This window comes from Mauremys reevesii, linkage group 7 (genome assembly GCF_016161935.1).
Source record: "Mauremys reevesii isolate NIE-2019 linkage group 7, ASM1616193v1, whole genome shotgun sequence".
Lineage (NCBI taxonomy): Eukaryota > Metazoa > Chordata > Testudines > Geoemydidae > Mauremys > Mauremys reevesii.
The window spans coordinates 7,641,073-7,665,199 of record NC_052629.1 but is presented as its reverse complement, the minus strand read 5'-3'; the positions used below and the strand labels follow the sequence as shown (position 1 = coordinate 7,665,199).

General features: G+C 46.3%; 1 protein-coding gene across 6 annotated transcripts in view; it reads left to right on the top strand.

The window, feature by feature from the left end:
• SORCS1 (sortilin related VPS10 domain containing receptor 1) overlaps nt 1-24,127 on the top strand; it is a 393,912-nt gene that overhangs the window by 355,426 nt on the left and 14,359 nt on the right. For all 6 annotated transcript variants that reach the window (XM_039481793.1, XM_039481792.1, XM_039481791.1 and 3 more), the window contains 4 exons: nt 2,819-2,952; nt 5,346-5,469; nt 9,598-9,710; nt 13,259-13,390. In XM_039481793.1, coding sequence (XP_039337727.1) covers nt 2,819-2,952; nt 5,346-5,469; nt 9,598-9,710; nt 13,259-13,390 — 503 coding nt within the window. The remainder of the gene's footprint in view (nt 1-2,818; nt 2,953-5,345; nt 5,470-9,597; nt 9,711-13,258; nt 13,391-24,127) is intronic.

The following is a 24,127-nucleotide window of genomic DNA, read 5'->3' as shown; positions in this document are numbered from 1 at the left end:
TATTATTTTGTGATAGAAATAAGCCCGACATTCACCAGAATCACTTAGATATTCTGAAATGTCGTTAAAAGTCTCCATGCAATAAGGGTTTTCTGATGGGCCATTCATTGTAGCGTGCCCACACCACATTAAATTCACCAGTATAATATACATGTTATATCTAATCTATTTCACTCACCACCCATTACCCTTGGCAGTTCCCTGACCCTGCAGCAGTCTCTGTGCAGACCTGGTCCCCTTGGGCCAAGGTGGAATAGCATTAATTTTCTCTAGCTATTACCAGCTGCAGAGAGCCACAGAGGGCTGGAAACAAAGATCATTCAAGGGTGGGGGGGGGACATTTTCGCCACACATTTTCCTATAGGCCCCAGTTCCCTGCTATGCCAGCTGCAGGGAATTGGCATGGCATAAGAATCCTTCCACCTACTCTGCACCACTAGAGCATCACTTTTGCACCAGAGTGAGACCTATGGGCTGTTTAAACTGGCCTGAGGCCCAGATTACACCAGCAGTGAGAAACCAAGGATCAGGAGAGAGAGCAAAGGTGAGCCTGATGCCTGTAGGGGCATGCTCATACAGCAGGCTCTGATTGTAAGCCATTTCTCTAGCATCAAGGCCATCTCCGAGTCATCTCAGCAGGCATTTAAGGTCAGCAGCAAACTTATTCAGTCTCCCTGCCTGTTGCTTTAACTCTTTAAAACGATGTAGCTGGTTAAAGCGATTCTTTAAGTACAGGCCAGCCCTGCACAGGTTATGTTCTCAGTACCAATTCTGTGCACCCAAAGAGGCTTCTAGGGGCACAGATGGTGTTTTGGGGCAAGATGCAGAGTTGTAGTAATGAAATGGCTCATAGACCGCATGTAAAACTTGGCAGTGCAATTCTCTTGTAATTGGACAAGAGTTCTCTTCCTATCCCATACACCTATATGGAGTGATACAGCACCACCTGCTGATCAACCAATGCACTCCAAACAGCACGTCCCTTTTCTCCCGTTGCATATTGGAATGCAGATTTTAAAAGTAATATGGGCTCGTGTGGATGAGCCTTTCTTTTTCTATCATAACAAGGAAGCAGTGAAGGCCTGAAAGGGCATTAAAGACTCGATGCAGTGCCGGGTCCTTTGAGAGGCCTTCTCAGCACTACTACATCCAACAGTGCACGAGATAAGCTGGCATCGGTGTGAACTAGGTGTTGGAGCTGACACAGTGCATGGTCCTGCTCCTGTCTCTACCACTGCCACTTTGGATGCTTGACATTCTGCCTCCTTTGCTCCTTCTGCTGCCCCTGGACACTTAGTGAGTACAGAACAAGGCCACCTCATTTGAAATGCACATAGGGCTGGATAATGATTAACTTCAGTTCTCACCCCCTACCTGAGACTAGACATAATCAGTGATTTCCCCTGTGGCTGTGGATTCTGGGAGGGGAATACTTTTGACAATATACAGAGGTGTAGGACAAAATCCTGCAGCACTTCCGAAGCGTGAGAAGAACAGGAGCATTTAGCCACTCCTGGAGGTGTGGCAGGGGGTTCATCAGCAGCCATCAGAATAAAGATTACCCATAATCCTGGCCTACAAGAAGCCGGTGGTAGTCTGACCCTGAATGCCCCTGGATCGTACGGTAGTGGTGTGTGGTGTTAAATAGTTGCCGTGTTTCTACCCCAGAGAAGACTGCATTTCAGGGGTGTGTTACGGAGCCACATGCTCCACCTTATGCACAGTCATTGACACCTTCTGAGCTGGTAGCTTCTTACACCCTCTCTGCACAGGTGTAAAAAGTGGGGAATCCTCTGGTGATCCTTGTGGGTGAATAACGCTCTATAAAATATGCTATATATATGTGTGAAGTCATTTGGGAAGTCCTGGTGTCAGATATCGACTCCTTTAGTAGAGCAGCCAGATCATGCGTGGATATTGAAATCAGTCCAGAAGTGCCCATTTCAGTGTTTGGCGCCCCTGGGTACGGAATTTGAACTGAGCCTGTATTGGAGAACTGTGCCCCCAAATTATCTTGTGGTTCTGTTGTTCTGTCTCTGGCTCCATCTCTTTAAGGACCACACTTCTGTTCTCCAGAAGAACGATGGTGACACACACAGAAAACAAGCCATAAAACAAGTTGTGATTAGAGACCCACGCCTCCCCAGTTCCCCATCCCAAGTGAGAGAAAGGAACAGCCAGGGTGTGTTTCAAAGTAAATGTTATTTGTCCATTAAACTACAAAACTTGGCTACGTTAACGAAATAAAAGGCACAGTGTAGATGAGAGAAAAGGACCACAGGGGAAAGGAAAAGTGAGAGTTAAAAAGAAGGGATACATGGGATAGACGCTTTGGTGGAGGCCCTAAACTGGTATAAATCCATGTAGCTCCATTGAAGGTCACAAAGTGATATCAATTTACAGCACCTGATATCTGGCTCTTTAGGAATGGATCCAAGTATTTGTAATATTATTATACTTCTGTTAGTGCTTACTCGTGAAAATACTAGTGTCTTCCCAGGGTAGCCCACCCAGTGTGACTCTGTCTCCCTCTAGTGGGTAGTCCATGTATATAGATGTATGAGTTTGCTCCAGCCTTTGAGCTGTAGAGGTGGAGTTCTTTAGTTCAGGTAATAGCAATTCCTGGTTTTAGATGCATGGGTCCCAGATGTCTTTCCCCAGCAACCGTACGAAGACAGAACGCTTTTACATGTGGTGCCCCCCAGGACTGGCCTCTTTATTGTCTCATTTGAAAAGCTGGAGGATCCAGTGTCAGACCCACATTTCGATGCCTAAGAGAGGGCGCTCACCCCAGTTGCCGCTGCTTCTATCTCCGCAGGCCCCCTGGAACATGTTCATTTGTCTCTCCCGTTCGTTACTACCAAGAACAAAGAGGTCAATGCTACGGCGGTACTGTGGCCCAGCCATGTGGGCACGCTGACTTACATTTGGTGGTTCGGGAACAACACCGAGGTTTGTATGCCCCGACAGAACCATAGCAAACCATCCCAGGGGGAATGATGTGTCCGGGAGTGGGCGGGGCCTGTGAATACTCTTGAATATTGAATGAACCCATTACAAAGCAGAGCCGTCAGGATTCGGCACGTTGCTCTAAAACAATAGGAACTTTGGCGTTGCCAGTCTGGATCAGCTCCATCTAGTCCAGTGCCTTGTCTCTGACGGTGGCCAGCACCAGGTGCTTCAGAGGAAGGTGTAAACTACCCCACAGTAGGGAGATGTGGGATAAACTCCCCTCCCCTATCTATGCAAATCAGCATTTTTTTTAACTACTTAACTATCTCTGTGTAAGGATTGTTTGAATTTTATGCAAATTCCTAACCCCCCATTGAATAATGCTATGGGGATCTGATTGCAAAGTAGGCTAAAAAGTTTTTGTTCTTTTCTTTCTTTAACTAAAATACAAATTTGACAATTTTTACAAAACTAACTATCTGCGCTGAAGTTTTCTGTTCATCTGGAGCTGCCTCTGTGTAGCCCCAAGACTTAAACCCTGTTCCCTAGTCTATGTGTAGTGCGTGACTAACAAGAAAGAAAACTTTTTATTAATAACTCCAACGCTTACCCTCTAAACCAATGCAAAGTTCTCATTTTGTCTGTTAAACTATGTATGCAAGAATTCTTCATTACCACACTCTGGGGGATGCAAAATGATACACAGTACATCTATCTGCCTACGGACGCTACTTACCAGAAATAGAGCACGTACAATGTTCTTCTGTCTCTTTAGTTAGGATGCTTGCAAATCTTACCAGGTGCTTTGTAACTGTTATTTATCTGTATTACAGAAGTACCCAAAGGCCCCAATTAGATTCATAGATCTGTAGATGGTAAGGTCAGAAGGGACCATTAGTTTATCTCGTGTGACCTCCTGCATAGCAAAGCCATATAATTTTACTCTGTAATCCCTACATTAGCCTGTGTCTTGTGACTGAGCTGGAGCATAGCTTTAGGTAGCCATCCGATCTTGATTTAAAAACACAGAACCATAGAACCATAGAATATCAAGGTTGGAAGGGACCTCAAGAGGTCATCTAGTCCAACCCCCTGCTCAAGGCAGGACCAATCCCCAGCTAAATCATCTCAGCCAGGGCTTTATCAAACCTGACCTTAAAAATCTCTAAGGAAAGAGATTCCTTATGAAGTCAGAGCCTTAGTATGCATGCCTATAAACTGGGATGGGTGTTGAAAATCTAATGCAGAACTCCCATACACACGAATGGAACCATTCATTTCAAAGGGAGCCTCATGTCTTTAACAGGAATTCCTTCCAACTCATCAAGTGATGGAGAATCTACAACATCCTTAGGCAAGTTGTTCCAATGGTTAATTACCCTGTTTAAAATTGCATCTTATTTCTAGCTTGGATTTATCTAGCTTCAGCTTCCAGCCATTGGCTCTTGCCATGCCTTTGTCTGCTAGACTGAAGAACCCTGTAGTATCAAATCTTCTTCCCCTGTAGATATTTACAGACCGTGATTGTCACCTCTTACTCTCCTGTCTGAGAAATTAAGCTCATTAGTGACTAGTGCTGGCCGAACGGCTCCCATTGAAGAGGAGTTTTACCGTTGACCGCAGTGGGCGCAGAGTTCGACTAACTATGGGTGCTTTTGAAAATCCAGACTAGTAGAGGAATATGGGAGGTTATGGCAGCAGCTGCTGGACGAGGTCAGAAAGGCCAGTACTGCAAGCACTAGTGTAGTGTCTTAACAAACATAAATGGCAGCCTAGGGTTCCTGGAATGGAGACTTTGTGTAACCATGAGCATCCCCTTCAAAGAAATGGCAACTGTGTCGGAGGCCCATATCTGCCCTAAACCCTTCATTCTAGTAACAATGGTGTCTTGGAGGACACCTTAGGCTATTGAGGGAGAAATCTGGGTCTGTCCCCACCTCTGGTACTGACTCTGTGTGATCTGGGGCGGGCCGTTTTGTTCTTCTCTGTGATGGCTCCTCAGCTGTACAATGGGGATAATGATCTTTCCTTCCCATTGGCTTGTTCAGACTGTAAGCCCTTTGATGGCACCTTATTTTTACACAGCACCTACCGCAGTTGGGCCCTGGTCTTGTTTGTAGCCTCTTGGTGCTACCGTAATACAACTAATAGAAGAGAGTTCTAAATGACGGATTTTTTTTATTTCCATCCAAAAAAACCCGTTAAGATCTCTGGTTATAAACCTAGGATGGAGAAACCAGTCAAGGAGTAAAGAGTCTCTCAGTCATCCTCCCCTGTAGATCCAATACACCATATGCCTAACCTCCCTCCTGTTTGGAGTAGCAGAGGTAGGACTTCTGGAATCAGGAAGATCAGATGGGAGCCTAATTCCCCCTTTTCTCCTGTGTTTGCAGCCCCTGGTCACCCTGGAGGGGAGCATCACATTCACGTTCTCTGTGGAAGGGATGAACACGATCACGGTACAGGTCTCGGCAGGGAACACCATTCTGCAGGACACAAAGACTATTGCAGTGTATGGTGAGCCCTTACCCCTTTGTTGATTCCCTCCAGCAAAGCAGTGGTGGCGTCGCTCAGCACAGGATGAGAATATAGCTGCAGTGTGCTGTGTTTGTGACACATCAGTAGTTCCTACAGCAACATTCTGGACCCAACTCTTATTAAAACGAGAAGCCTAGCAGTATTGCTCCAAAATGCATTAGGGCAGATTCTGCTCTCAATTACACTGATGTAAATCCAGAGTAATTTCTCTGAAGGCAATTGGAGTTAATCCAGATTTACACCGGTCTCAAGAAGTTAGAATCTTACAGTAGAGCCACTTCTAGATGATTATTGCACAGTAGAACCTCAGATTAGTGAACATCAGAGTTATGAACTGACCCAGTCAACCACACACCTCCTTTGGAACCAGAAATATGCAATCAGGTAGCAGCAGCGACCAAAAAAATGAAAAGCAAATACAATACAGTACTATGTTAAATGTAAACTACTAAAAAAATAAAAGGAATACAGCATTTTTCTTCTGCATACTGAAGTTTCAAAGCTGTATTAAGCAATGTTCAGTTGTAAACTTTTGCAAGAACAACCACAACATTTTGTTCAGAGTTAAGAACATTTCAGAGATACGAACAACCTCCATTCCTGAGGTGTTCCTAACTCTGAAGTTTTTCTGTAATATTTTCAAACGTGGCCATTGGAAAAGTGGGTTATGTTACTGACTGGCTTAACTCCATTGATGAGCAGATGTTTTGTCCCAGTATGTGCAAAACCTGCATGGATCTGTGTCCATTAAAACATACATCTTAGTGGTGCACAATTGACTCTTGTCTTTTCCCCTGTATTGCAAGCATAGATCGCAGTGATATGCGGGAGGATCTCCCAGGTTTGGGCTATTTCATGCCTCCAATGGAATTACCCCCTCTCTAGATACACCTCTACCCTGATATAACGCTGTCCTCGGGAGCCAAAAAATCTTACCACGTTATAGGTGAAACCGTGTTATAGTGAACTTGCTTTGATCCGCCGGAATGCGCAGCCCCACCCCCCCGGAGTGCTGCTTTACCGCATTATATCCGAATTTGTGTTATATCGGGTCGCGTTATATCGGGGTAGGGGTGTACCATTCAATCAGGCTTTTATTCCTGGGCCTCACGAAAATACTCCTGAAACTAAATGTTTTGTTTCCCCTGTGGAGTGGAGCAGATTATGCCATGTGTCTGGTATTTTCCCAGACATTTCCACACTCACTCTCCATTCAGACGATTATGTCTGTTAAGAACCGGGCTGTGTTACCAACACTCTGCATGGGCTGGATTCTCAGCTTGGGCCCTTGTGTAAACTTAGGGCAGCCTTAGAGCTGCTTTCAGTTGCACCTGATGGCAGCACCTCCTTCCCCCTGCCCCCCCCGGGGTTATTCCAGCAGCCAAGTCAGTGCTGTGATCACACCCCCTTTCCCTGCCCCATCCTCAACACAACTTTTCTCTGAGGGCCATAAGGTGAGGTGGTGGTGACGGCATCAACCCCCCACCACGTGTCTGCTGGAGGTTGGGAATAGGTGGTAATTCTGACAGTCCCTGCCCTGGGAATTGGAAGGAGCCGGCTGTGTGGGTAGAATATCTCTATGCTGGGGAAATTCCCAGGAAACTAGTTAAGTCAGCGTTATAACCCCTTCATGCTGCTTGAGCATGGCAAAGAGGTTGCATTGCGGCTGAGATGCTGGCACAGTGTCGTTTTCTAGTGCAAGGTACGTATGGGTCCAGTGAAGTGCATATACTATCAGTTGGTTGGCTAACTGCCTCCCACTTTGCTCATGAGAGATTCCCCAACCCTTAGCTCCAGCCCTGGGAAATGGGATTCATCACAGATTAAAGGGGAAATGATTTGGGGCAACTCTTCTTTAAAATATTGGCGGTGCCTCTTTCCATGAAGTGACCTATCTAGACCCACAGGCTGGGCTGGGGGGTGGAAGATATCCAAGTTCTTTTTTATTTATTATTCCAAAGTGGTTTTAGCACAGAAGCTTCTCTCTCAAGTTGCAAATATAAATGTGCAGCGTCTCTCTATCAGAGCATCTGTTAAAATCCCATCCAAATACCATGCAGCAGCCTTCTGCCATATTTCAGGAGTCAAGTTTTAGTGTAACATTTTAGTTAAATTCCCCGTTCCAGCCCCCTGCTGCTCAATAGGGTAAAGTAATGATGACACTGCCTCACTTCTTTCAATTGATGCTTTTGAGTGTTTCATTTGCATTCTTTCATAAGGTAAACATCCTAATTGCTAGATAAGTCACCTGCATTTTGGAAAGGAAAGGAAAAAAACAACACAGCAAGCTACGTGAGGGTCTTCCCGGCTCTGTGCGCTGTTCCATTTTGATAAACCTTTGATGAGTTGATCATTCATTAGTCTTTGTTGGGAATGACATGCTGAAATTAGTGGAAGTGACCAGTGGCATATATAATAGTCAGTCTGTGAATAGCACAAATTTTAAATTGCTTTGTAGGTTTCAGTCCAAGTCCCAGTGGACAAGTATCCACATGGCAAAAAGAAAATAATCAGTATTGACATCCTTCTGGGAAATTTCAGCTGAAATTCCAAGGACTGAATAGGCCAGTCTGAGTTACCCTAGCATCCCTGGAAATGGTTACTACAAGTCAGGCTTCAGGTCCATCGTCAAGGCAACGTGAAGACACTTGCATTGCTACCACCTGTGCTGTGCCTATTCTTAGATGAACCATGAACTTCCATCTCTGGTCCACTCGATGCGATTCTTTCTCCAATGCAAAGTTCACACACACAAATTGCATGAAACAACGACCAGATCCTTGTAAATGGACATAGAGCCTGTGGCTTCAATGGAGCTACCTCAGTGTACAGCAGCTGAGGATCTGACCCTGAAAGTTTTAGAGCCACATGTGCCCAGTCTATCAATATAGGCAGGGGCGGCTCTAGGAATTCCGCCACCCCAAGCAGGGCGGCACGCCGCAGGGGGCGCTCTGGCGGTCACCGGTCCCCCGGCTCCGGGGGACGTCCAGCAGACGTGCCTGCGGAGGGTCCGCTGGTCCCGCGGCTCTGGTAGACCTCCCGCAGGCACGCCTGCGGATGCTCCACCGGAGCCGCGGGACCGGCGGACCCTCCGCAGTCATGCCTGCGGGAGGTCCGCCGGAGCTGCCTGCCGCCCTCCCGGGAAAATGCCGCCCCAAGCGCGCACTTGGCGCGCTGGGGTCTGGAGCCGGCCCTGAATATAGGACTGGTTATAAAGTGCAGAAGTTGAAAGGCACTACTCAATGTAAATGACCTTAAGCATAATAGGTAAAAATATGGAAGGAGGATGTGCATTTAAGCATGTGCTTAAGTGCTTTGCTAAACAAGGGTGGATCCCGGCCAACTGCACTGGTGTTAGAATGATGTACTCTCACAATACTGTGGCGGGAGGGGAACAGCAATTCAATGGAAACGTTGGGAATGTCATGGAGTGGAGTTTGAGACATGGTTTTGGAACTCACTTCCCCCTCCCTTGGTCTGTAGCAGCCCAAATTTGTTAACCAGCAGGTCCATGACAATGCCCATCTATCCCTCCTGCGCAAGGAGATGGGATAGCAGAGTGCGTAGTACCTGATGGGGATGCTGTGGGCAAGGGGAGCTAGTTACATTTTGTTGTGTCTAAGAAGTTGCTGGGGTCCTTTTTTGAGGGTAATTGACAGGCCAGTTCGTGTATTAGTATCTTTGTGAAAAGTGGTCAAGCCTTTGGACGAGTGCCCTTTTACGGCAGAGTAGTACAAATGTAAACAAATCAATATTGGAGTTTGGTTAGAGAATGATATGGGGAGAGGATGACGAGGACATTTTCCTGCCTTGTACACTTTTGTATGTGATGCCCAGGTGCCCATAGCCTTTGGGTGGATCCTTCAACTGTAGGCATATTCGACAGCGATCAGCATAGCTCCTCCAGTGGCTTCCCTGAAGATATGTCAATGTACACCAGCTGAGGCTCTTCCTCGCATCTGATTCTCACTCAGTTGAGATAACTGTGTTATCTAGTTACAATGGCTAAAATCCACTGCAGTATTGTATTTGATTGACAACCCGACGCTGAAACTCCACGGTCTGTCAATGAGTTTATTCACAGCAAGTGTGCCATTGTATCCCCAGAGCGATTTCAATCTCTCCGCTTGTCGTTCTCGCCAAACCTGGATGAGTACAACCCAGATATCCCTGAATGGAGACGGGACGTCAGTAGAGTGATCAAGAGAGCTCTAGTGGAGGTAAGCAATGGGATACGTTTTTTTTATTCCTCCATCATCATTGTGTCTATCCTGGCCTTGATTTGAGGAGCAGATTGATCTGCCCAAAGTCTTCAAGGAGCCAACAGATCTTGGAGAGAGAGAGAGAGAGAGAGGGAGGGAGACATATGATGAGCTCTGTTGAAATACTATGCTCTACAAGCCCCGTTTTTTGTGTGGTTGAGCGTAATGTGGGTGGGCCTAATGAGCATAGGTCTTGCCTCTGGGAAGTATCACTACTTTTTTATTATAGGGGCCAAAGCAGAATACTTCAGAAAAAAGTTTATATAAGACCCAAGTTGCCCCTACGCAATAACAATGAGAGCAGTTTTAACACTGCGTAATAATGATTACTGCCCTTGGCTGCTGTCTGTATACAGCAGCAGAATGCAGAGCTGCCCCACGTGAACGCACAAAAAGGATGTTCCAGATTTATGGAGCAGCAGCGAAAGTGTGTTTCTTCATATACAAAAGGCAGGATTGTAAGTGCTTTGTGTCCAACATATAACCTTAGCTACATGGTCCAGCCGTGCAAGTGCATTTTACTCCACATACATCATTCTGGAGACATGGGCCAGTGCTGGAGATGCATTTTCCTCTACATACTTGGTGTACTAGAAACTGTCAAGAGCTGTGGCCTAAAGAAATAGTATTTGGGGCTGGAGATTGGGGTTTATAAAAGGCTGACAAATGTTACACCAGTTAGTGGAGATTGCAAGTGCTGCTGTTGTAACCCACACACACCTCCTGGGTGTGGTGGGGTGTCCCATCTGGTGGCACCGAGATCACTTAGAAATGAATGAATCTGCTCTACAGCCTTAGCTAACAGTCATATGGCTTTTAACTCACGCAGTAGAGGCTCGTGCACTAAGCTCCAGAGATCGTAGATTCAATCCTGCCTGCTGACGACTAGGGTGTGTCGATGTTACACTGTGAAACAGATTGAAGCAACGGAAAAGGGTCTGTGCAACTGATTTGTAGGTGTGTGTGTGTGAGAGAGAGAGAGAGAGAGTACATGCATGGAATGTGTACCCACAGATATTGTGTTCCTGTGTGTGATTATAGTAACTGCATACACAAATCTCTGACTGCCACACCAGCCATTTGCACAGCTGGTGCCACAAACGATTGGACTGTCATGCTGAAGGCACACACCAATTGTGAAAGTCCATTCTAGGGGCTGTATTTCTAAAAATCTGTCCCCGTCTTGTTTTTATCTTTAAAGTTATTTTCAATGAACAACACGCAATGCAATTTCTTTTTCTAACCTCATCAAAACATGGAGGAGGAGGAGGAAGAATAATCTTCCTATGGGCTTTGGTTTGTAACCTTTAGACCTTTGTGTGTCTATATCAAGTATCTGATGGCCCATTCAGCTTCTAAATTGCTTTTCACAACATCAACAATGCAATAAAACAAAATCAATTCACTAAAAATAGATTATAAACCTGGGATGTCAAGGCTACTTATCACAACCAGAGTGATACAATACCGCTAGGGTTTTTGTTTGTATCAGTGTTGACTTGAAAAGAAGGAACGCTTTGACAGCTGATCACATGGCTGTATGACACACTTTAAAAAACCTTGATGGAAAAGTCCTATAGAATTTAGGGATAAAACCAAGAGTGGGCTATAGAAATTGAATAGGGTTCTACACAATTACTCTAAAAACCAAACTAGTTCAATAGAAAATGATTTCCTTGTTTTACATATTTATACCAATCTAGAAATGTCAATAGATGATTATATCCTTACTATAGAGTTCCATATGCTAGTGTAAATATTCTGTAGAAATGTTTTGATTCTCTACTACGTGCTCCCGGTCTTTTCTCTATGTTGGATTATGATGTTCCTAATTTGGGATTATCCCAATATAACTTTATCATGATTATTCACACCATTAGTCCCTCGACCATTAGTCCCATCCCTTCTAGCAATGTCTAGTACCTGATGCTGCAGAGGAAGGTGAAAATGCATCTAGCTAATTATCTGATAGGTTACATGGGGGAAATTCCTTCCTGTTCACTGCAGGTGATCACTTTATACCCTGGAGCATGAGCACTGATAGTCCTTGTCTAAGCCTCTTAGGTGATTATGCACCCACTCCTGGGCCAGCTCCACTTTCCAAGGTGATGCCCCCCCCCAAGACTCCCTCCCCCCAGCCAACACTACATTCCGTCAGGACAGAGTAAACACACAGCTGTATTTTACAGGCACTCAACAATAAAGTTAAGGGCAATATTTGAAGGTAATAATTGTGCTTAGAGGAAGGGTAGTCCCATGTGCACATATCACCTCTGAGTGCTGGGAGGGAATTCTCTTCATCCCTCCATCCCTCAATCCCTCACTGTGCATTACTGAGCAACTAAGAAGGTACGCTATAGGTTATTTTCACCTTCCTTTGAAGCATCAGTTGTTGATACTGCCAGAAGCAGGAAACCAGACGTCATAGCCCAATTGTCTGATCTGGCATGGCAAACCCTACGTCCTTCCCCTTTTTGCCCCCATAAATCGTACCCATAGCATGAAAGGGACCGCCAAACTGGGTATTTGTGTCTGTGACTGCCTGAGGCACACCCACCGCGATCAGCTAGATAGGGGTGCAGATACTCAGGCTTACCCTGACAACTGCATGCATCAAAGTGCAGGCACTAACTTTTGAGCACAGCGTGCGTCAGAGGAAGGGAGATTGTCCTTCTGAAAATGTACCCCACAGTGTCAAAGCAAGGTCTCTGGCTTACTTCCCAAAGCAACTTGTGTTTATCGAATTGCCAATATTGATTAAATATCAAGACCGTCACTGTACATGGATCCCTGCTGTTTCGTTACACTTTGGTTGATCTTGTTTGGCAAGGTATAGCCACAAATCCAGAGGATAATGAATTACTCTGGGCAGGTAATTCAATTTGCTGACTCAAGTTAAAGGACCTGGTTTTGATCCACTGGCATTAGTGGAGTTGCTGCTGATTCACACCAGTGTGAGATCCAAATGAGACACTAGAGCTTTTCCTTACACCTCTGATTGGTTGAGAGAGAAAATAATGGTGTCCAATGGAATTGCAATAATAAATGCACAATTATGTTTCTCACCCGCCCACGTCGGGAGACCTAGACAGTCAACCTGCCAGAGGGAACAATAAGGAAAACTGAGTTTGTTTGCACTCTGCCTCATTACCAAAGCTCCAATTATTTCAGCATCTCTGGAACATGCTGCACTGGACTGACCCAGGACAGGCACATTAGGAGATGCTCTGGGTCAGAACTGCAGAGTGTGTGCAAAGTTACTCAGCACCTGCCTTTAGTACGTGTGGTTATAATCAGTGCCTTTGGGGGCTCGTGTACCATATTGAAGAGCATGGTCTGAAAGCTCAGACAGAACAAGAATACAATAGAATGCCAATAGGCCCCGCTGACTTTCACCATCACCAGCAGATACCTGAATGTACGTACTGCGGTGCTTTAACACAGAAATCTTCAGCATTCCAGGCTATCACTACAATTCACCTGTCGCTGTTTGTCTACATAACCAGGCAACAAGTATTTCAAGCAAACATGTCCTGGTCGCAGTCCTGCCTGGTTTGCCCACATCCGCTGAGCTCTTCATTTTACCGTATCAAGAGGCCACGGGAGAAAACAAAAGACCAGCAGAAGACCTAGACCAGGTATTGTTTCTGTTCTTTGCAGAAGTGTGCATGTCGGCGGTGGGAAGGGCAGCAGGGAAAAGATTTCCAACGCAGGCCTGAAAAAATAACTAAGGTGCCGTTACCTTCGGTCCATTGGGATCAAAGCCATCGTCTTGGTCCAGGCCAAGTGCTTGTTGCTTTGCCCTAAAGGGGAGATGAAGCTGCCCTAATGGTGCAGCTTGGGACTCCCATGCAGCAGGAAATCCCCCAGTGATGTAAAGTTGGCATAAATCCACATCACCTCCTAGATGGCATTCCAAGGTGGGTGGGGATGGGAGCAGGCATGACTGGGATCCCTAGAGAACTGTTCCTGCTGACATGACTTAGAGCAGCCCTGGGAGGAGCACAGTTGGTGAGGCCTGGAGAGAGCCCGGCCAGGCAGTGGAAAACAGAAGCAGCTGGTGGAACTTGATAGTTCATAGGTGCATCGATTTTTAAGGTTGGAAGGGACCATCAGATCATGTATTGCGTAACAGAGGCCAGAGAATTCGATCGTGTGGAACATTCCGTCTCTGTGGGGCTAGAATAGGTTAAAACCAATCGGAGGCATAACTTGCTATGGATTTTCATTTAAAATGTGACATGTGGCTGGCCTGCGAGGTGTCATCGCCGTGTCTGTGTGCGCAGGAGTGGGTGCCAAGTCTGGCCTGAACAGGACGTGAAAGTGCCTCATCCCCTGCTTTAGGGTCAAGTCCCCGGCATTGTTGAGCTCCTGGATGGCAAACGGGGCCCAGCACCCCTCAGGATTTGCTGACTGCTCCAGGGAATGAATAAACTAATTCTTCTCCTGGCAGCTAAATCAACCTTATTTCCCTCCTCCCTTTCTGTTAATTTGAGGTCTTTACCCAGTGTGGCCTGGAACTTATTCCCACCAGTGTCAGTCTCTTGCAATGCTTTGAAAAACCTCTGTTAACTACACCCTGTTACCCAGGCTCAGAACTATCTGGTCACCTCCATTCTCATGCTTACCCTTGCTCAGCCTCCATCTTCCTTAACAAACTACTCATATCTGTAATTTTCTCCCTGTGCAAGTAATAAACACCCGGGAAGGAGATTTACTACCCTGCAACCCCCACCCTCCCCTTTTCCACTCTAAGTTGGAAAGGAAGGCAGTGTATAGACTATCTAATTTACCGCTGACCCAGCTCCCCTCTGTCACTCTGCTGCTTATTGTATTCTGCAAATTATTGTATATCTATCTCTATATCTATATTTTTCCCTGGTAATGCCAAAATCTCCATGGTCATAAAGAAAGGAAACATTGGCATGCTGTCATAAGCCTTTTCAGGGGAGAGGAGAGCTACTGCTTTCAGTGGGACTCCAGCAGCATCTCTGCTATTCATCCTGTGGGGGTCAAATTGTAACCTTTCCTGTTATAGAAATTATTGCCAATTCATAGCCAACCATTTCCTGTGGAGCTGCATCTTCGCTGCTTCCCACCTGGATGATAAAACGTGTATTTTGTTTTGCAGGGGGGAGCTACAACTCCCCTTCCCTAGTTGGTCATACAACTGGTATTGTTTGCAGTGGGAAATGTTTGACGCAGGCTTAGTATGGCTCACTCGGCATTCAGAGCTCCTGAGACTTGCTCTAATACTGTACAGAATCACAGGTCCTCCACTGCCCCTGGTTGTTATGAGGGCCGGCACTAGGTCAACCTGCAGCTAAACCCCTGCAGTAGCATTTGGATTGTCCCTGAGTTCATTTCTGAACATTTTATGCTGATGTTTACTGATGACGGCCTAATTTACTCCCTTAGTACTTTATATGCTTCGTTCTCTTTCTACTACAGGTCTTCTGCTTTTCATTTACAGGAGGCTTATGAACTTAAAACTCAAATGCACTGCTACAAAACGGGGGATAACTGGCTAGGCCAGGGGTTGGCAGCCTTTCATAAGTGGGGTGCCAAGTCTTCATTGATTCACTCGAATTTAAGGTTCGCGTGCCGGTAATACATTTTAACGTTTTTTAGAAGGTCTCTCTCTATAAGTCTATATATTATATAACTAAATGACTGTTGTATGTAAAGTAAACAAGGTTTTCAAAATGTTTAAGAAGTTTCATTTAAAATTAAATTAAAATGCTGATCTTACACTGCCGGCCTGCTCAGCCTGCTGCCAGCCTGGGGTTCTGTTCACCTAGGCCGGCAGCGGGCTGAGCGGGGCCGGTGGCCAGGACTCCGGCTGGCAAGGGGCCTGCAGCCAGAACCCCAGGTTGGCAGCGGGCTGAGCGGGCCAGCGGCCGGGACCCCAGCTGGCAAGGGGCCGGCAGCCAGAACCTCAGACTGGCAGCGGGCTGAGTGGGGCAGGGGGCTGGGACCCCAGACCAGCAGCGGGCTGAGTGGAGCCAGCAGCTGGGACCGGAGACCAGCAGCGGGCTGAGCCCGCTGCTGCTCTGGGGTTCCGTCCGGTGGGGGGGCTGGGTATGTGTGGGGAGTGCAGGAGTCAGGGCAGGGTGTGGGGAGTGCAGGAGTCAGGGCAGGGTGTGTGGGGGGGCTGGGTATGTGTGAGGAGTGCAGGAGTCAGGGCAGGGCGTGGGGGGGCTGGGTATGTGTGAGGAGTGCAGGAGTCAGGGCAGGGCGTGTGGGGTGGCTGGGTATGTGTGGGGAGTGCAGGAGTCAGGGCAGGGCGTGTGGGGGGGCTGGGTATGTGTGGGGAGTGCAGGAGTCAGGGCAGGGGGTGGGGGCTGGGTATGTGTGCGGAGTGCAGGAGTCAGGGCAGGGCGTGTAGGGGGGTGGGTAGGTGGGGAGTGCAGGAGTCAGGGCAGGGGTGTCAGGGGCTGGGTATGTGTGGGGAGTGCAGGAGGCAGGGCAGGGCGTGTGGGGGGGCGGGGTATGTGTGGGGCGTACAGGAGTCAGGGCGGGGCGTGGAGGGGGCGGGGTGTGTGGGGGGAGTGGAGGGGTCAGGGCAGGGCGTGTGAGGGGGCTGGTTATGTGTGGGGAGTGCAGGAGTCAGGGCAGGGTGGGGGGGGGCTGGGTATGTGTGAGGAGTGCAGGAGTCAGGGCAGCGTGTGTGTGAAGAGGGTGCAGGAGTCAGGGTATTGGGGGGGGCTGGGTATATGTAGGAGGTGCCATAGTCAGGACTGGGGTCATGGGAGGTGCAGGGGGCTGGGGTGTGAGGGGGGTGCAGGGGTCAGGGCAGAGGGCTGGGGGGTGGGCTGGGATCGGGGGGTTCTCCCAGCCCCCTGCCCTGAGCAGCTCACGGCAGGGGGCTGGAGGGATATGCCCTGATTTCACCCCCCTTCCCCTAGGCCCCACTCCTGCCTCTTCTCCACCTCCTTCCCGGTCTGAGCAGCGAGGCCCATCCTCGCAAGGGCCATCGCAGGCGAGGGAGGAGAGAGGCAGGCACGCCGCCGCGCTGGGGAAGAGAGGGGGGAGGAAGCTTGGCTGCCGGGGGAACCTGCCCCAGAAGCAGTACTGCTGGAAAGGATCTGGGGTTTATAGTGGATAAAAATTGAATATGAGGCGGAGGCCTCAGCTGGAGTACTGTGTCCAGTTCTGGGTGCCAGCCTTTAAGAAAGATGTGGAGAAATTGGAGCGAGTCCAGAGGAGAGCAACAAAATTTATGAAAGGTTTAGAAAACCTGTACTGGGTATCTTGTAAGCAGAAAATTACTCTTACTGTGAAAAATTAGCAGTATCCCCCAATGGTACATCTTTTCCCGTAATCTTGTGGCATAGGGTCATTCTTTGTTCACTTATGTCAAGCATTAAGTCTATGTTCTAGTATGGCTAAGCTAAAATCTTACAGGCCTCAGCCTGGAGGCTTTGCATGTCATCCCTACTTACTTAGATACCTAATACCTAATTATCCCTGGTAACTACTGATCAATCTTATACTTCTATAATCCTACAATTTAAACTCTATTTAGCATACAGTGATTATATATGACATAATATGTTTATAATCATCAGCTCACAAGGAATAATCCTCTGTGGAAAGGTTAATAAAACTGGGCATCTTCTGGAGAAAAGAAGACCGAGGATTAAGCACTGGAATAGGCTTTCAAGGGAAGCCGTGGCATTCTCATCAGGCACTGGACTGAATGAGCAGGTCCTTTCCAGTCCTACCTATCTACGATTCTGTGAATCTTGTAAAGCCTGGGTGTGTGTGTGTGTGTGTGTGTGTGAGAGAGAGAGAGAGAGAGAGAGACAGCACTTTCTATTTGTTTCTTCAAAGGAGCTCTCTCTGAACTAATGTATAATCAATCAAATAAATAATATTTAAAACAAAATAATTTAATAAAAAAAGTTTCTAAAGGGAGGATTTAAATGCATTCATTTATTAACTATTTTGTTGTTATGTTAGCACCCAGAGGCTCCAGTCAAGATCAGGGTCCCATTGTGTTAGGTGCTGTACAGGACAGTGAGAATGAAATGCAACAAGCAAACAGCATACATTCACACCTGTCAAGCCTCAGGCCCTGATCCCCCCCCCCAACATCCAGCATTTATTGACATGAACTGCATTCATTATATTCCCTGAGGAGGAGAATTTCTCTTTAAATCAGTCTGATTGCTCATGACAGCTAAAAAAAGGGGCTAGGGGCTGTTTCTCAATATGTAGTTCTCTAGATTAAAATCTTAATAGTCAATGAATGATGCTTTCAAGGATCTCAAGTTATTTAGGCCATTTCTGCTAGCTCTAATTGTTAGGGGCAGTCCAAAGGTGCAAACAATTCAATGTTTATTGGGGTGAACTTCCAGCAAAGCATGATTCCAGTTTCCTTCTTCCTATCCCCCTCCCTGCCTGTTCCTGTTCCCATTCCCCTCCCTTAGCAAAACATGATTCCAATTCCCCCATCCCCAGTCCCTGTTCCCATTCCCTCCTTTCTTCCTGATTGACTGCAGACTATATAGTAAAACTTGAGTTCTGCTTAGCTATACCGTAGCCAATCATTTTACTGAAATGTAACTAACCAATCCTAACATATTGTAACATGATTATTTAACCAATTATATCCCACCACCTTAATTGGTTTACACCCAACAAAATTAATTATACAGCAGACAGAAACAATCACAGAACCAGACAGAGATTATACAGACAAACAATAGGGAAGTGGAGACTACAGGGATAGAACAATACAGAAATGAGGATTTCACATCCCAGCTATTGATAAGTGAGTTCTTGCCAGACAGGATGCTATCAAACTAAGTTTCCTTTTACATCTTCTAGGCTCTTCTCTTTCTCTGGAGGTGACAGAAATATCAGGACAGGATTGTATTCCTAACAGCCCAATAGCACCTTATTTCAATGTGACTAGTTTGGAATGTGAGGATGTGACCATACACTTCCCAGCTTATGGCTGCCTTTGCTGCTTAGCAGAAGGCCTTAGCCTAAGAACCAGGCCTCAGACTGTCACAGTAAGAGAAGGCCCTTACACTGGCAGACAGTGATTTTGATTCTTTCTTTTATACCTCTATTACTAGCTAAGTGATAAGAATACACCTAAATTCTTTAAGTATAGGCCTTTGCAGACAGGTCTGAATATCTATATCCTAACACTAATCAGTACAGGATTGTGTCCTTCAGCATAATAATTCTGAGAATTGACACCTTTTCATCCCACAGGATCCCCAAAGCACTTTACATGTGGTCACATCATTCACCACTGAAATGCAGCTGCTCCTCCGTGGACACTCGGCTGACTTCTATAATTGTGTTGGGTGACAGCCTACCCAGTATGAACTACCAGGAATAATTTACACTCCCGGAGCGTTGCTGTGTGATTTACAATTTTTCAGGCCACCACTAGTAAGGCTCTACTGTTTCTGCAAATCACAACAAAAGGAAAAAAATGCCCTGGGACTCTTAGCATGCCGTGCGTGTCATTATGTCACATACCGTGGACATATGTCATAGAGGCGGCGGGTGTAAAATTCAGACCCACCTGCTTCAAAAGCACTTGCGCTGAGGGAGAATCACTAATTAACTGTTTCAGACGGGCAGAGTAATTTAGGAGCACAAGTCCCATTGAAAGTAAGACACTGGTGAGCAGTTCTGATTCGGTTTAGCAGAGGGTAGTGACAGACACAGCATATGGCCTATTACAGTAGATGGTCTCTAAATGGGTAAGGTTTTTTGCAGTTTTGGTTATCTTCACATTGTGTTATCATGGAACTTGGAGTCAAACACAGGAATGATTCCTGGTACTTAGTCAAGTGAATTGGGGGCAGACGTTTTAGGGGCACTGGGCAGCGCTGGAGAGATGTTTGCATACCTAGCAAGGGTTTTAGTATTTGCCACAACCTCTTTTGTTTCTCCACTTGCATTTGGGCTGCAGAGCTCGTCAAATTATGGTACAAAATCAGAATCTAAAATGAGCCCTTGTCGTGAGCTGGGTACAGATATTCCATGACATGAGCACCAGTCACCACCAATGTTCCCCCTAATTTTTTACATCCAGGTGCAGAATGAATTTTGTTATGGAGGTGACGTGTGGTGGGGGTGAGGCTGAGGGGTTCGGAGTGTGGGAGGGGGCTCAGGGCTGGGATAGAGGGGTGGGAGGGTGAGGGCACTGGCTGGGGATGCGGGCTCTGGGGTAGGGCTGGGGATGAGAGTGTTGGGGTGCAGTCTGCCCCAGGGCTGCAGCGGGGAGAGAGGATTCCCCCCATTCTTCTCTCGCCGCAGCAGCCCAGGGCTGGGGGAGAGGCGCCTCTCACTGGCCATGGCAGCTGTGGGGCTGGGGCCGGGGAGAGGCCCTTCTCGCCAGCCGCAGCAGCTCTGGAGCCGAGTCTGAGGGGAGAGGCGCCTCACCCAAGCTGCAGCAGCTCCGGAGCCGGGGGAGAGGCACATTTCACCAGCCACGGCAGCTCTGGAGTTGGGGCCGGGGGGGAGGCCCTTCTCGCCAGCTGCAGTAGCTTTGGAGTTGGGTCTGGGGGAGAGGCACCTCTCCCTGGCCGCAGCAGCTCCGGAGCCGGGGGAGAAGCACTTCTCGCCGGCCGCAGCAGCTCCGGAGCCAGGGGAGAGGCGCGTCTCGCCAGCCACGGCATCTCTGGGGCTGGGGGAAAGGTGCTTCTCCCTGACAATGACAATGCCAGCGTACAATCTGCAGCCAAGCCGGATCAACATGTTGCAGCTGTGTCTGGTCTCATACAGCTAAAGAGATGGAAGATGGGATGGATGACAGAATAGCCAATGTGCAATAATGAATTGGCCAATGCTGCACGCTCCACCTGGGAAACAAAGGAGAGTGAGGGGGGTGCCGACAGCCAGCTCTTACCATGTCTGTGTTTCCTGTGCTCCTTCCCGCTAATCCATTTCCAGTTCTACCTCATCTCCATGGCAGAGGGCCCTTTTCCATCTGTGACTATTCTTTATCTGCCTCCTAATTTTCCATCTCCTCCTAATAGATTTCTCAGCACAATATCAGGTGCTATTTGCAATATGTGCCTGCTTACACATTAATCATATTCCAAACGTGCCCATCCTGAAAGTGTCCAGGCAGCAAGGGCTTGATTTTCAGAGGCGCTGATCATTGGCAAATCAAAATCAGTCCCCACACACAGAACTAAAGATCCACATTAACTGCAGTCTACACAGATGCTTGTCAGGGACTCGCTTGCACACACATCTGTGCTGGCAGCCCTGAGGACACTCAGAGATGTTTGCACTCACTTTTTGAAATATATGGCCATGCAATGCACCAGAAGTGCCTTTAAAATGACTTTATCCTTCCATGCTCCTTGAGCAGCTACTGTTGCAGAGAGGTGGGTTTTTTTTCTCTTCTCTTCAGGGTCACTTGTCTGTGCAAAATGATGACAAGTTGTTTTTCAGCCTGGGTGAAAGGAGACTTGTGTGCCCTAGAGATGAATCTCAACTTTACCCTCTTGCCATAATGCCCAGACATCTCTCAAGATCACCTACTGCCCCTGTGAACACCAGCCTCTCTCTTTTTCCCAGGCTCATCTTTTGCCCCTGTGTCAAGAACATCCTATGATTCTCAAGTTCGCCTCTTGTCCTAGTGTATTTTTCCATCCGAGGTTCAGCTGTTGTATTAGTGTTCAGGACCACTCACGTTCACCTAGGACCACTGATGGCCTGCGTTGTCCCAGTGCAACAGTACAGTATCTCTTGGGATCATCTCTGTTGTGTTGTCAAGACAGCAATTGATATTAATAATACCTGGCACTTACATCACATCTTTCATTAAGGAATCTCAAAGCAATTTTCAAAGCCTCATAACACCCCACGTAAATTAGCCCCGTATGATTACTCTCATGTCAGTGATGGGGAAAGTGAGATCCAGAAACACAACGCGACCCAGCCCAAGTTGCAGAAAGTCTGTAGCAGAGCTGAAAGCAGATCCCTGTTGTCTTAACTCCCACACCACTCTACTAAGCACTAAACCAAATCCCTTCCCACCAACGTTTATATTTAATTCTTTCTTTAGTTGTTTACTGATTCATCCATTGAACTGGAAAAGTGGGAACAAGTCACATGCTATGTACTAGTTGCAAATCCTGCACAAAATCTATGTAAACGTTCAGCTCCTCGGCTCATGTAAATTGGTGTAAGCTCCACTGACATTAAAGGGGCTGTGCCAGTTTACACCAGTTGAGGATGTAACTACAGATTCTATGATCTATGTGTAGAAACATGCCCTTTTAGAGTCTCGTGGTGCAGTTTGCTGCTGCACAGAGTTCTCACCCAGGCCTCACTCTAGGAAAGTCCAAGAGAAGCCAAATTATTATTTTTTTTTTCTGTGACTAAATTGGAATCTCTTTTTTCACCACCTGCCTTTTTATTATTATTCATTTTATGGTCTTTGATGAAAGAATGATTTCTTTTACGGAATTATCTTTGCCCATCATGCTTAATTCTGCAAATGAAGCAGATAAAGTCAGTGAGGCTCAGTTAAGAACCCAAATGAATTCTGAATGCTAATTATTTTCGGAGGGGAGATTCCTGAAGATGAATTAGAAGTTCGTTATTTTGAGACGCTTCACCTTCAGTTTAGTTTGCTGTGTATCCTAAGGGCAACGGATGTAGAAGGATTTTTTTTAGGCCTATCATTTCCCCTAATAAGGATATGTATGTTAAACTGGTCAGAAAAGAGTAGGCCTCTCTGAACTAGCACAGTCGCTTTGAAGTTGCCTCACCTACCTTTCCAGCAAAACACATCCCTAGCACTGTTCCACCCAGGAGATACAAAGGAGGACACAAGACCCCCGATGTGATTCCCACTGAAATCAAAAGAGTCTTGCCATTGACTTCATTGGGAATTGGCTTAAACCTCAAATGTGGAATTTCCTTGAAACCACAATGGGTTGCAATCCAGGTCAACCACTGCTTGAGTCTGGAGCTACGCCCAGTTTAGCTACGCCCATCTGACCCATCAGGACAAGATGTTAGTGCTTTATTCTGTACAAAAGCAAGAAACCCCCATTTGCCAAACCCAGGGCCAGCTTTGGATACCTTTGCTCCCACAGAGCAATAGTGTACTCCAGAAGTCCCACTGAGTCTATACAAGGAGTAAAGTACTACTCGGAGCCCTCTGAGTAGGGCTTCCAGAATCTATGAAGAGGTGCCCAGTTTTAATTGAGGTTATTGCTGTTGCTTCATGCTATGATTGATAAACTCAACATTAACAAGTCACCAGGACCAGATGGCATTCACCCAAGAGTTCTGAAAGAACTCAAATGTGAAAGGAACTATTAAACTAATGTTAACCAAGGTTGTCCTTCCTTTAAATAAATGAATGACTGGAAGTTAGAACTAATGTAACGCCAATATTTAAAAAATATTTAAAGTGGATCTAGCAATTACAGACCGGTAGAGTCTAACATCGGTACTGCAAAAACAATGAAAAGAATAAAATTAATAGAAAATTGTGAAACATAAAAAAAAAAAAAACTCTTAACACATATCTAATGGTGGTAGTTTGAAAGGGAAATCGTTACTAACTAATCTATTAGAGTTCTTTGAAGAGGTCAACAAGGGTGTGGACACAGGGGATAGGTAGACATAGTGAAGAGATTTTCCAGAAAGCCTTGACAAAGTCCTCACCAAAAGCTCTCTGTGTAAATTAAGCTGTCATGGGTAGAGAAGGTCCTTTCATGGATTGAGAACTGGTTAAAGGACAGGGAACAAAGGGTAGAATTAATGGTAAATTTCTCAGGATGAAGGGGGGTTCAGTGGTGTGTTCCCTAGGACAGTCCACATTCAATCCTATTTTATTTATATTCATAAATGATCTGGAGAGAAGTAAACAGTGAGGTGGTAGTTTACAGATGATACTAAGACTACTAAGACTAAAATAGAAAAGCAGATTGTCAAGAAGAAAAGAAGATCTTCAAAAAACTAAGTGATTGGGCAAATGAAAAATAAAATGAATGGATAATAAATAAAATGTGTAATAATGCAAAAAAAAAAAAAACTATACATACAATACAATGTGATGGGGCTACTAAATGGCTAATGAAAAAGATAGGAGAGTGAGAGATAGTTCTCTGAGATGTCAAGATGCTGTTGCAGCGAGAGTGTGCAGAAGCAAACAGAATGTTAGGAAAAATAAAAAAATAATTAGAGGAATAATATAATATATATATATAAAGAATTATATATAATAAATCCATCTCGCGCAAATCATCTCGAATACTGTGTCATCACCTCAAAAAGATATTCTAGCACAGAAAGGATCACAGAAAAACTAGGCAAGAATTAGAGAGGGTCCCAAGAGAAAAAGAGGAAAGGAAAGAGAGAGGACCAGTTGA